This window comes from Falco punctatus (assembly GCF_963210335.1).
Source record: "Falco punctatus genome assembly, chromosome: 13".
NCBI classification, from domain to species: Eukaryota; Metazoa; Chordata; class Aves; order Falconiformes; family Falconidae; genus Falco; species Falco punctatus.
Genome location: NC_137593.1, coordinates 5,950,971 through 5,965,019, shown reverse-complemented (window position 1 = coordinate 5,965,019; position 14,049 = coordinate 5,950,971). Strand labels below are relative to the sequence as shown.

Below are 14,049 nucleotides of genomic sequence, written 5' to 3'. Positions count from 1 at the left end.
AATGATGCAAGACAGAACGCAAATCGAGAGGAAGAAAGCAAGGAGTTTAAAAAAATGTAAAAATACATTTTTAGTAACTGATCTGTACAAAGGAAAAAAAAGAAAAGAAACCAGAGTGCGGGGATTAGAGCCCCCAAAGTCATTTAAAACTATATAAAAAGGCACCGTTATCTACCATGTAATTAGGACCTTTGGGTACTGTTTCCTTCATACTGATGACTGTGGGGGTGGGGGAAATACTGTTACTAAAATGACCAAACTCATACAAAAGTATTTACAGAGAAAGGCAGAAAATAATTCCCCTACTCTTGTTCCAAAAGAGAAACATTTGCCCAGCTGGGGAGCAGAGCCTTCCTCCCTTCCCTCTCGCCCGAACCGTGCCGAAGCGGTGACCTTGAGCGGGGGAAAGCAAATAGCAGTGGGAGAAGCTGCCGGAGTCCTTCTAACAATGGGGAAGTGTCTCTCTCCTTTGTTTTATTGCTTTTAACTCTCCCATAATCAGGGGAGCTAGAAGATAAAATAAAAACGCTACACCCCACACAACAACCCCGAACCATCCGAGTCATCCTGGCTGCAAGAAGGTGGGGTAGGTGGTCAGGACAAAACGGGGGGACCAAGAGGTAGGGCTGGCTGGAGCTTTCGTTCTAGAGAAGGGGGAACAGATGGGGGGAATAATGCTTCAAACTACCAGACATTTGTGCTGCTTTTCTAAATCTTCCCCGGGGAGCCTGACAGCAGTGTGTGTCAGTAGAAGCAGGCCCAGGGCACACAAACCCACCAGCCAAAGCATCCGACGGCAGCCGTGGGACGTCCCTGGGGCGCTTACACGTGAGCGCTCTTCGCGTGTGTAGGGGAGCTGGATCCCGAGGCGTAGTAGAAACGGTTTTCACCGAACGTCTGGGCATCTCCTGAGCAGCAGACGATGACGCAGCCACCGAAGAGGCAGAGAGCAGAGCCGATCCAGCCCGTGTACAGGGAGTAGCCAAAGCTCATAATGGTGGTCTCACGGTGGGCACACACGGGAAACCAGATCGTCGCGACAACGCCGCACATGGCTGGGGAGAGATGGAAAGGACCGGTAAGGCCAGCACCTAACCCCACCATGGGGACACAAAGCACACCGAAGGGGAAGGAAGGGTCTGCAGGACAGGGGACAGCGAGGAAGCCCATCCTTCCTCCCTTGCAGCCCCACAGTGGGATGCAGAAGCATCAGCATCAGGGCCGAGAGATCCCCGAACAGGAGGCAGCGTGGGAGCCTTGCGGGGAGAAAGATCAAGAGAGAACAGCCGTCTCTCCTGGGCATCAACAAACGAGAAGAAAAAACAACTGTTGCTCGACACAATCTGATATATTATTACAAGGGAAACAAATTTGTTTCCTAGAAATATCTTTAAGTGGGAAGAATGAAAGTCACCCTGAAACCGGTGCTCTGGAGAGCTGCAGAATTAGGAATAGGTTAGGTATGAAGCAAGGCCACGAAAGCCATATGCATCGGTGAGACAGTAAAATCGGTGGCCCGGAGTCAATTGGTTTAAATCACTATTTCTGCACGAACTCACGTACTATGTCCTCAGCCCGTGTCAATCAGCATCGTTGCAGTTGCTCCACTGAATGGTCACATACACATTAACGAAACATCCCAGCCCTTAGAAGGACAGAGTAGGGTTTACAGAACACAAGCAGAAGATGGGCAGGGACAGAATAATTAGCACTGCAGCATCGTTGTGTTGGTTTTTTTTTTATGGAGGAGGAAATGTCTCACAACTCTGGAAAGCAGATTGCACTTCCCTGTAGAAAATTTCTCTGTACAGAGTGACAAACCCAGTGAGGCTCCCCAGAAACCTATTGAATTCAGTAGAAACTGAAGGGCCTTGCAGAAGGGAAAACAGGATTCTACCTGGAGTCTACAGCAGGTCAAAAAATGACCACAGAATTCAAATTTTGCTTGAAATCCCATAGTTTTTTCCCACCAAGACCAGGAAGGCTGCCGCGGTGGTGCTGCGAGGACCACTAGGCAGGTGATGCGGAGGAGGTGCCCTCACACAGTAAAGCGGGTTCAAATTCAGCACTTTGCAGGCAGCCAGGCTAGGGACCACAGGGTTTCGGTGTGCAGCACACACGCGTGGTTTGCTCCTAGCAGAGAGAAAACACGTGCCCCGTGTTCTCCTTGCGCTGCACAAGGTCACACTCGCTGCCCTCGCTAAGGGTCCTGCCTCCATCCTGCAAAGTCCCTGCATGCACCCAGGGCGACAGGAGTTGATGGTGTTAATCACCTCACAGGAGCAGGTCCTAAAACAATACTCCTTTATGGCCTGTACATCTGAGAAGAATTAATCTGTCAATATTTACTTGCCTCTGGGACAAGCTGTGCAGGACTCCATCCTTGTGGCTATCAGAGAATCAGAGCAAAACAATAACAGGACCGTGGCAGAGTTACAGATTTCCACCGACCGCGTTAAAAGGTATCTGGAGGCAGTGTCAAAAAGTTAAGGTTGCAAGAGGGAAAAAAAAGGGGGTGAGATTAAAAATAAAATTGTTTAGTTAAAGCAGAGAACAAACCATAGCTCCTGGCCCGTGCAACAGAAAATCCATCCCCAATAGCTGCAGTTATTGTGAGAGAAAATATTTTCTTATGGAAAAGAGAAGAACATTGGAAGGATGCTAATAAAGCCAGTAATAATTTCAGGCCTTCTCAAAGCAAGGGCCCCACAGCTCTGGAAGGAATTTTTAGAGAAGGCAAGAAGGGGAGAACAGCTTTTCTCCTGCGTGTGGATCAGTCCTGCAAACAGCTCATGAGCCTCTAACGCTTTAAAACAAAAATGTATCAGTTAGGAATCCACAAAGCATTCTAATGGGCTGGAAAAAACACTTCTTTGTTGTTCGGAAAAAGAAACAATCATCTTTTCTTTTTCTGTCAGCAGTAAATATATATATATATATATTTATGTCCATAGACTATAAGAGCCTTATCCATCCAGACCCTCCCCCACCACACAGGATCGAAGAAAACACTTGCACTGGGGTGAGAAGAGCTCTCAGGGATGCTAACACAATAGCATCTCTTGTGAGTGTGGCTCAGCTACATGTAAAACCACCTTATTTTAATGCTGACAGTACTAGAAAGCTGTGAAACACAAGCCAAGGACTTTGCACGGGTTAGCTTGACCTCTCTGCCTTCAGAGGCCACCAGCTGCCGTCAGTCACTGGTGACCCCTTCGCTCAGCCAGAGGAATGCCCTCAAACAGGGCTGGATTTCATCGCTCTGCGTAGATTAAATTGGGCTGTAAATCCTCCCAGAGGATGTGCAAAGGACAGTCTGCAACGGCAATATTTCTTGGTGAACTCAAATGCTGGTCTAGCTGTACCACAGAGAAAGGCTGAAAAAAAAAAAAAAGTTCATTTGCCAAGAAACTCAAAGGGACTGGAAAAGGCATTTTAAGGCAAGTTTCAAGTTCTAAAATAGCTGCCTACATGGAAAAGGTGTTTGAATAGAAATTAATAGCCCTTCCCTTTTGTGCTACTGCTGAGAGACCCTTTGACTTTCTGTAAATTAGAAAGTCTTCAGACAGTAGAGCTGCTGTAGTCAGTATAGTCCAGCAGAAAGGTAGGAGAAGGTCTGCAAACAGAATATTTCTATTAGACCAGCAGGGTTAGTTGGAAAAACAAGCGTGTTTGGGGGCACACACGTGCTTTTTTGCAGCTCGAGCAGGCAGTCCTGCAAAAGCCACTGCCTCTACCCGGAAAAGTCATCTCAGTAACACACGGTATGGTTGTCCTCGCTCCATCACGTCACTGCGAATCCACAGGGATACATCCCAGGCTCCCAGCATTTCTAAGTCCTTTTTGACTATGGACTTGCGGTAGCTCAGTCCGCTGAGCTGAATCTCTTATTATTCTGCATTACAGGCCTGCTGGAACCAGATGAAGTGCCCATAGACAAGAAGCACAGAAGGTGCCTGCGGAGGTGGGGCAGACAGAGCAGGAGTACTCTAACTCAAGGGACGGCGAGTCCCTGCCAAATTCCTTAACAGCAAGTTCTGCAGAAGAAAGAATACTTTTCTTTTGTGGCTAAATTTAATTATTCTGAGTTGCTGACTCAAAGTCACACAGATTTCTCTTTCAAAGCATTTGGTTGAAATACATTATCCATGATTTTCTCCCCCTCCCTGTGTTCAAGGCAATCTTTTTATCTTGATATCTATGGTCTTAGAAGTAAATCTCATGCAGTATCCAGAAAAACTCGTTAATATCCTTTGTTTAGTATACAATAGCCAATACGGTCATTTTGCAGTAGTAATCCACAGTAACTGATGTATTTTTCATCCGTGTTTTCCAGTGTCTCCAATCCCCCACTCCATTAGGAAAATGCCCGCTTGGTTCCCAGCAAGGGGTCCCCCGAATTAGTATCAACAACACAGGATGGGCCAGGGTTTTTCCATCAGCACTAGTGTATGAAATGTTTTCGTACTGGCTTAGAGCAAACTTCTGCTGACGATTGTTTTCAGCAATAAATCAATTCTCTCAGACAGATAGGATCAAGCAAAGACATAAATACATCAGCAGGCAGGATAGGAGGGTGTGCACACAGGTTGCACTCTGCAGCCTGCTATTATCAGTAGACAGAAAAATCAATGGAATATCTGAGCCCATTGTTTTCCTGGCAAGTTTTCAACTTTTTCTTTTTTCTTTTTTTTTTTTTTTTTTTTTTTTTTTTTTGGCTCCACACTGTGTTTTAACCTCCGTTTTCCTTTAAAATAAATTTCAGTGACAAGCTGCCACCCCTTCCCTGAGTTCAGCCCCTGTTTTCCTTCATAATAAATCTCAAACCGCCATCTCTTCCCTGATCAACAAGTGAGGTTTGCCATGGGGCCAGCTCCCCTGATCACATCTTCACTCCCTATTTCTGCTACGTTAGCGAGGGGTTTGGCATTTGTTCTGTTTTAACCAGAGCTCTGGGAGTTGGTCTCCACTTAGAGGAAAAGGCTGAAGCCCCTGCAGCTGGGGAAAACCATGAATGAGGGTTCAGTGGCCAGAGGGTAAATAAGAACAGTCCAGGGTGTATTACTTCTAAAATATAATCAATTTTAAGCCAGTATTCTGTGTTTCAAGGCCTGATTCATGCTTATTAAATGCTCTGGAATCGTAACACCTCATTTTGCAAAGAACAGATCATTAATCAGCCTAAATAATGTGAAAGTCCCAAGCTCTGTATATTGTTCTTCTTCCAAAGGGACTGTAAAAATAAATGTGGGTTGGTTTGGTTTTTTTAAGAAAAAAACAACTTAAGAGCAAAAGGAGCTTATTTATTTTTCATTTGTGATCCAACAAAAAGAGCATTATTGTAATTGTGACTAAAACATTGTGACCAGGCTGCTGCTGCCAGCCCAGATCATTCAGGACATCAGCGACATGAGCAATCACTTCACCTGTAGATGCTTCAAAACTCACAGGGGCAAAAATCCGTAAGAAGTCTAAATCCAACCCAAAGAGCATTTGTCTGCCAGTGTCTCTGTAAATAATTTCCTTGCCTCACAGGATCTACCTAGTGGGAAAACCATGTTCTGAGGCAGAGAGGAACCTGGCTTACAGAGCATCACAACTCCTCTCTATCACCCTCTGACATCTGTTCTCCTCCCCGGTGTCACAGCAGGGTGGCAGAGTGGCACACCAGACCCCAAACCCTGGTGCAACCATGCAAGACACGGGACTTCATGTGCTCTGATGCAGCATTACCCAACACTGTCACTGCAGTCTGTTTGCTGCGTGTGTGTTGGTCCTGTAATCCTGTCACCCTTCGGGATTTAGGGGCAATGTTCTCGCCTCCACGTCTGCAGCCATGCAAACAGGGCTGAGCTACAGCACGGGTCTCAGTCGGAACTGAAAACTCACGTTTATTTGCGACAAAGCACAGCTCTGCTGGGCCTCCCCCATCCTGGCAGGGGAAATCCAGCAGAGCGGACCCCTCTGGCACTAAAATGTTGTTCATACACAGAGAAAAACACTTTTCCTTTCACTTCGCCGAGCCCAAATACGTGACTCAAGGTTTCAGGACAGGGATGAAGGTCACATTCCAACAGCTCTCTAACGTGACTGTTCACTATGGGGATGTTCTAAACAGGCCCTGTAAAGCTGATTTTAGGACTCCCAGCTGTGGCAACATGCTCTTAAACCCTTTTTTAAAAAATAAAGACTTTTAAAAAAAAACAAAAACAAAAAAAACAACAGGCATTGAAAGGGTCCCTTGGTCCCAGTCCCTTAGATTTTGGATGATGTGACTCGTACTGACTGCTTCTCACCGAGGCACTCGAGGAGGGATGGCTGGCAGGGAAGGAGCGCCCAGAGGGCAGCCCCTCTGTACAGCTATATCCAGTGCCCACTTGAAAAAAAATATAAGGAGAAGAAGAAGAAGAAGAAAGAAGACGGGCATGATGTCAGTGCTGGCTGCCAGCGACCAACAGAGCCACACAAAGAGGCCACTTTCCCTCCCCCCTCCTCCCCTGCCACACGGACGGGTAAAAACAAGGCACCGCAGGCTGTTGCTGAGATGACGAGGCTTCAAGAACATGCAGGTGTTGTGGCGGGGACAATGAGCTCCACAGTCTGCCCTGCTCAAAACAATCTCCTCCACAGGCACTGAGGATGGGAAGAAATTCCCAGGGGAACTTGGAGGCCAAGGGCAAGGCTGGCCAGAGGGGCTGGGAGGCACAGGGGACATACCATCCCTCTTCTCAGGTCCATGCCAGCCAGCGGGCTTCCCTTCCCCCACCCCTCAGCTTACTTTGACCCTACTGCATCAGCGATGCCCGGGGACAATCCAGAGGCTATCCATTCCCTGTAAGCAGCTTGAAAGTTTAGACCCTTTTCCAAAAATAACATCACTTCCACGGCGAACCAGCAAAACCAGTGCCTGCAGGCAGCTGCCTATGCGCAGCCGCTGTCACCCTCCTGCAGACATGGGCAGTGGCTGTGCCCGAGGACGCCGCAAGGCAACACACCGGAGGGGTTTGCAGCCCTCCCTTCCTCACCCTGCTTTGCTCCCTGCCTCCTGTCTTTGTCCTCCCGCTCCCCTTCGTGCCTTTCGTGCCCCCCCAGACGGCAGCGCTGCCGGAGAGCCGCAGGGTCAGCCCAGCCTGGCCAGCAGCTGCCCAGGTGCGTGTGCTCAACCAGCTCACAATGTGCCGCTCTGCAGCAGAGCCTACGGCTCTCCGCGCCTTACCCAGGAGGATGATGAGGATCCCTCCCAGCTGGGACCGCCGGTACTTGGCAGCTCCAGGCTCGTGGCCCATCCGGATACAGGGCAAGACCGTTATCAGCAAGAAGATAGCGGGAAGACCCAGGACAGAGGCGGCGATCATCAGTGCTCGACATGCTTGGACATACCCTGTTGGCAAGGCAAGGAAAGAGGATTTTGATTATTTGGCACAAAAGAAGGAGACCTTTGGACAAAGGTTCCTCTTCGATTAGCTCCCAAGAATTGCGTGGAGTACGGGAGACAGGTTCAACCCTTTGTGTAAACGTTAAATCTTCACCAGGCACGAGAGAGTGAGACGGCAGTACAGCGGGTAGCGCCTGAACACAGGGTGTGCAGGCTCAACATTTTCCAGTGAAGAAATAGCACTGCCCGGAAAACGTGGGCTCTTCCCAGCAAGACCCTGAGAAATCATGGAGGTGGAAAACATGGGAAGAGAAAGTAGGAGAAACAGCTAGGAAGGAGTGTTCCTATATCTTTTCCTAGGGAGAGTTTTGATTAAATAACAAGATTTTTAAGTCCTGAAGAGCAGCTTGCTGTGAGCAGGGGAGGTCCACAGTCAGCCAGAGCAGGGCTGAAGGGCTGAAGACCCGTTACTGAAGCATGGGCGTCCATGAGGTACTGCCGCCGGCCGCCCTGAGGAGCTGAGGGCCGTTGACCTGGGAGGAGGAGGGATGCCCACCAGCCCCAGCCACCTCCCGATGCTGTCCAGCCTGGTAGCGGGTTTCAGGGGAGACCCGTGGCTCCAGCTGACCGCCGGCACAGCTCTTCCTTAGCCAGCAGAAATGACCGCACTTTGCAGAGCTGCTTGAGTTGCCATAACCAAGGGCCACGTTATCCCTCTGGGTCCCTACAGACATCACGGCATTCCCCGGTGTTTCGTCAGTGGCCATCCCTCTCCTGCCTGTCCCTTGTGCTGAACACAAGGCAGCGAGGAACAACTGGGGCCGGGGACTGTGGGTGTGCTGGGCAGGGCTGTGACATTTCTACCACTCTGTGATGGTCTATGTATAATAATGTATCCATTTTTATATATTCAGATAGATATAAGCTATATATAATCGTATACAGATTTTAATATCAATTTATATACACTATATAAAATGTAGATATAAATAACTAAAAATAGGTCACTACCTGCATGCAAAAGAAAAAGAACAAGTGTCAGATTTGCTCTAGTGCCGGGTGAGCCTCCACCGGCTCTTGGAACGGTCTCAGCCGAGCAAGCATGCTGGCTTTCTTTCCCCTCTTATTAACAAAGTGAAGCTGCCACATGCAGATATGGAATTTTATGACGCCTCAAACAATACCAGCAAACAGGAGCCTCAAGCAAGTCCTGTTGACAGACAGGTAAGACACCGGGAATGAGGACTTCCTGTTCCTGGGAATGCAGACTGTGTGTATACTGAATATTTGCTTGATTTTTTTCAAGAGGAAACTTAACCAAAGAGTTACCTGAGGAGTTCAGAGTGAAAAAGCAACCCTAAACAAAGGAGACAGCAGTGCCCAGTGTGGTTTCTGTGCAATCAGTCCCAATTAAACGAGAATACAATCACATTCATTTCAAAGACTTGACTCCAGCAATGAAAGACTAAATACATTTCAGCTATCGGGCACACCAGGATAAATTTCCCTCTCATTGAAAGCTGTGGCTACCATATAGGTTACAACCAGAAGCATCTTCTTTTGTGATTTGTTTCTGCTGGAGACAAGCATTGCTTTCTGCTGCCGAAAGACCTCTTTACCTATTTATTAAATTTCATTTGAAAATGTTTCTTCTGGGCAAGCCTTTTCTCTGTCTTCTGGGCTGGATCATATTGAAAAAGAGCAGCAATAAGGAAGGTAAGCCTACTGAAATAAAAGTCTGCACACAGAGAAAGGGAGAATAGGAGGTAGTCTGAGAGATTCAATATTGCTCAGCACTATGTGGGACAGACTAGGCTCTGTAACAGAGAAATTCATGAATAATCTTTCTAACCTCTTGTGAAATTATTTTCACAACAGCCTAAACAAATTAATAAGGAAACATGAAAGAAAACTACTAGGAATGGTTACTTCTACCCTGTCAGCTTTGGAAGAGGCATCTCTGACATGCTAGAGGATGTAAAATCTAAACCACAGAAGAATGAAGAAGTGCTACAGAGTTAACAGTGATTGAAACGCGTGAGATCATTAGCTAAACTTACAGGGACAAGACCACACAAGACTTTGACAGCTCTAATTAGCTCAAAAGATGTATTAATACTGATTAAACACCTTGCTTAATTTTTGCTTTGCAGCAAACTAATGAAAATTACTATATAATTAGAAAACACCAAGTTGAATATAGTGACATCTGTTTGCCGTGTAAAAGTTCTGTCTTGCCTTAGAAAATGTGGGAAGCATCAGGACCATCAAGACTAATGACGATCTTTCAAAAGATTAAAAGCCATAGCAGCATTAATAATAGATGCTGAAAGATTCATTATACTCAAAATCATCTTAAGGAATAGAACCTTCACATTTGTAATAGCTCATCATCATCTCAAAGCAAAACTCAAAGCACGCTGTTATACCTCACTACACTATCCATGTTTTGCAATGCAATCTAGATACAAGACATGAAAGGAACAGCGAGCGCTTACCATGAACAATGATTAAACATTAAGTGGACTTTAACAGCCACAGATAACACATGATACCTGGGTATGACTACAACCAGGTATAATTTATGAGAATCATGTTCAGAGCTGTCATTCACATTCTTTAGCCTATTTACTGGATCATCTCCTGCGCTGGTGAAGACGAAGCTCCCTCATCAACCCATCTTCACCAACCCCCCCAGAAGCAGGACCGGTGCGGCTTGGAGCAAGGCGCCACTCCTCGCCCAGCGGGAAGGGGAGGACGGGGCACACGTACCTGGCAGGATGAGGATGTCCACGAGGGGCTTGCAGTGATAGAGACCTGTTGCCATGACGCAGTCTGCCCACAGCCCCTTGGATCCCAGCTCATCCATTTTCCTGCAGGTGGTAATGGTGTAGCCGCAAGTCACCACCCAGTCATTGGTGGCCGTCGCCACAACCACCCCGATCCACCCTATGAAACTGCAGACAAACCCGGCCAGGTGCAGGCAGGTGGCCACCATGGCGCTGCCTTGGTGGGGCGAGCTGGGCAGGAGAGCGCCCGCAGGGCTTCAGCCGGCCAGGGACCTGCCGGCTGCGAGCGGGAGGGATGGGGTCTGCTGAGATGGGTCCCTGGGCAGGCACTGCTGCAGGAGCTCGGCTGCCTCTGCCCAGCTCCCTCCCTGGGAGGGGTCAGAGCTGCCTCCAGCCCCATAGCGCATGGGAGGAGCGAGCCGGGAGCCCCAACTTCTGCCAGTTCATCCAGAGAGTCGGAGGGGAAGGACAGCACGGAGAGGAGGAGATGCAGTTACACCCACCCGTGCATGAAAAACAAACCGCACTGCTTCAGTCACACGCAAACAGCCTGGCTGTTCAAAATGCAGCATCGAGGGAGAAAAATTGAGGCAGTGTTTTCGAGCTGGAGGCAAATGATCACACTGATACCTCCGCATGGAAAGACAGGGCAAGAAACACGGTGGCCAGAGTTACTCAAGAGGTGGAATCGGACACCTCGTCAAAGCCATCAGCGCAGCTGCAGGGAACGGACATAATCCGTCTCGCTTCTTTCGTGCCGTTTTCAGTAACTGCAAAAACATAAAAGACCCATCGCTGCACTCTCTGCTTGCGCCTCGGTTTTCAGAAGTATCACCTAGCACTCCCGGGGTCTCAAATACGTGTTTACCAGCACCTTTTGAATGCTAAAATTAAAAGGAGCAGCTTTTTACTCAGACTCATTACGGGTGTAAATTTTAGTCTGGTAGACAGAAGCAGGAACAGCCCGCCTCTAAGTGTCGGCAGAGAAACTTCACAGCCCGCTCTGCATCAGGAGAAACAGGCAGGCAGGATATTTTCCTAACTTTGCTTTGCATTTTCACAAGCAGATCTATGTGTGATCGGGTGCCAGCACATCCCCGGTGACATTTCATCACCGCGCGTCCCCGGCGCTGCTGATTTTGCAGCGTAGCGCGTGCCTGGGGGGACCACTAGCGGAGAGGTGTCCCCACTGCACGGGGCAGGGACAAACCCGACAGGACAACGGCCCAACAATGAACTCGATTCATTCCTAGAGCTGTTAGTGAAAAATAAATATTGGAAGCTACGCTCCAAGAGGAGGTGCCGGGAGTGAAATACATCCTGCTCTGCATCCGACGGTATTTCTTTCCCCGTTCTGCAGCAAATAAAGTGAAAAACACGAAGACCATCTTAAGCTTCATCACATGTTCCTCGGATTCAAAAATTCAAGCATGAGGCCACAGTTTTGGTTTGTCAAAGCTTCATCTGAATACTGGAGCTACTATGTAAATAGCTGAAAATTATCTTTGAAGAGGAGTTTTTACAAATGGAAATTTAATAGCTGCTTTCACATGTGTTTTATAATGTTGGTTACTCCTTCCCTAATCTACTCCTCAAACAATATTCCTGCTGATATATTATTCAGGAGATTTATCCTTCAGGATGATGTCATCTCTTGAGTGAAACTAGTGCCATCCCTGTTCCTGTACCATGCAATTACGTTGGACAGATCACGCATCACCCCCCGAGTTTGGAAGGAGACGAGATGACAAATGAACACGTTCCTGCCTCTCCTCTTTGCTGACACAGTTCGCGTTTTTTCAGAGTGGCATTTTATCCATCTAAATTTAAATCATTCTGTAAATTAAAATTTGATCTTTTTGTATCGAGTATAAATGCACACAGCTTAATACTGCTTTTTGATTCAAACCGGGCACAAGGCTGCTTAACCACTTCAGGGTGACTGATTCCAACCTGAGTTGTCCAACAGTGCTGTCACCAGTCCTTTGGAGTTTCAATACCGCACATATTCTCTAAATCATGCTAATACTTAGATATCTAACATACTTCAAAGCATTTTTCTTCAAATTACCAGAAAATTTTGCAAAATCTTGATATCCCAAAGCTGAGATGAGAGGCGTTTGCCATGGTGATACTGCGGGCACATCCTAAGGGGCAAAAAAGAGGGTTTTTTTAAAATGCTGTGAGATTTTAATTTGCAGGCTGTGGACACATCCTACTGTAAATCAGTCTCCTACAGCTTGGTTCCTCCAGTATGGTTCCCTTAACCACAAAAGCTCCTCATGCTGCCATGTTCTCCTTCACAAATGTATTTATCAAAGAATGTGCAGCAGCTCAACAGGCAAGAAGTAAATTTTACACTCCAGTAACTAGTACTGCTCAACAGGGCCCACAGGGCACTGTTTGAATTATTTTATTAATATCGATAGAGACAGGAAACATTTACTATTTTGTCAGTGTTATAAATAACACCACCAGTATTTAAGTGAATATAAGTTAATACGCTACAAGCGAACAATGATTCACAGGATCAATAAAATAAACAAAGGAGGACTTCCCAGCTATATGCTAAATAAACTGACACACCAGGGCAATATTCTTAAAATCTGCCACTTTAAAAGTGAGCGCTACACGTGCATTTATTTCAGCAATACTGTGAATGCCTCAAAGATCAACCTTTTTACCCTGTCACTCAAGCAGGTTCCCCTCGATCAGCATCATTTTCTCTGACAAATGACATGCGTTGCAATTAGTCATACTTACACAAGCTATTAACACCCTGTGATTTTTTTTCTCATACAAGTGACTCACCTTGAACTTTTTCATTGCAGGGTTTTCAGCCCGACTGCTTCTCCCTTGCTCGCAAATGCACCAGTATAAAAACAGCATGGGGTGCAGGAATAAACTGCTGTAAGGGGCACAGCTAGTTGTTTTCTTCCACACCAAAGGCTGAGCTCATCACAATATCACCAATTTCACCTTCACCTTGGTCCATACTGTTCATTTTTCTCTTCAGCTGTAAAATACAGGCAAATACATGGCAGCATTAAGGATTTGCAACTATCTGAAACATAATCAGCATTTCCTATAGGCAAGACGAACAACTTAAAACAAGGACAAAGCATTTTCGCTCTCGAGGGGAAGGAAAAATATCTGTGTATGCCACCACACCTGCCTACCCACCATGAAAAACCTCTCGGTATGAATAAAACCACCCAGATCTCCAAAATATTGTTTCTAGTAAAAGTTGTATTTTTTTACAACAATATAGTTTATTTTTTAAGTGACCAATAGAACATAGCTTACTGCTCTAAGTGGAGAAGCGCCCAACTTAAAGGGAAGACCCACTCCCACGCAGCTTACAAGAACATGTTCCTCTTTCCTCCTTGACTCCTCCTCTCTCCAATTCTGAATTTTCTGCTATTTAAGCTCCCTGATGGTACACAAAAATGTTAATCAACGTAATCATGACTCACAAAAAACAAGAACTCCTGAGAGGTGCTGTAGGGTGTATTTTCCATCAACAGTACATATTTTTTTCAGGAAATACAGTAAAATTCTCATTTCTGATTTTAACTTCATATAACCTCAGCATTTTATCTGGTAACATGCAGGTTTTATCTTGTTCATTACTAAGCTATTTATTTAAGAGAGGTGTGAACAACTCAAACATTGCTAGACTAGTCAAGTAGCAACGGAGGTGTGCACTGGAGAACATGCCAACTACACAAGTGGATGTATTTACATGTATAAACACCAAAATTATAACAAATACATAGAAACATTAGAGTAAATAACGCCTTTCTGGAGCCGTAAGAGCTTTAGCAAATGGGCTCATAGTGAGGGTGGGCTATTGATCTTGCACATCTTGCTAAAAATACCCTT

The 14,049-nt window shown here is 46.4% G+C and overlaps 1 protein-coding gene across 1 annotated transcript; it reads right to left on the bottom strand.

Annotated features, from left to right (window-relative positions):
- Positions 1 to 201: 201 nt before the first annotated feature.
- CLDN11 (claudin 11) lies at positions 202 to 10,659 on the bottom strand. The gene is made up of 3 exons (XM_080410537.1): positions 10,148 to 10,659; positions 7,217 to 7,381; positions 202 to 1,055 (listed from the first exon to the last, which is right to left on the bottom strand). The coding sequence occupies exons 1-3, from the start codon at positions 10,371 to 10,373 to the stop codon at positions 823 to 825; spliced, it is 624 nt and encodes a 207-aa protein (XP_080266663.1). The 5' UTR covers positions 10,374 to 10,659; the 3' UTR covers positions 202 to 822.
- Positions 10,660 to 14,049: the final 3,390 nt, after the last annotated feature.

Excerpts from the sequence above, each read along its gene's own strand:
- CLDN11 (XM_080410537.1), bottom strand. The coding sequence starts at position 10,373 with ATGGTGGCCACCTGCCTGCACCTGGCCGGGTTTGTCTGCAGTTTCATA. Across the intron at positions 7,382-10,147 it reads GGACATCCTCATCCTGCCAG|GGTATGTCCAAGCATGTCGA; the intron begins GTACGTGTGCCC and ends CCTTGCCAACAG. Across the intron at positions 1,056-7,216 it reads GATCCTCATCATCCTCCTGG|CCATGTGCGGCGTTGTCGCG; the intron begins GTAAGGCGCGGA and ends ATCTCTCCCCAG.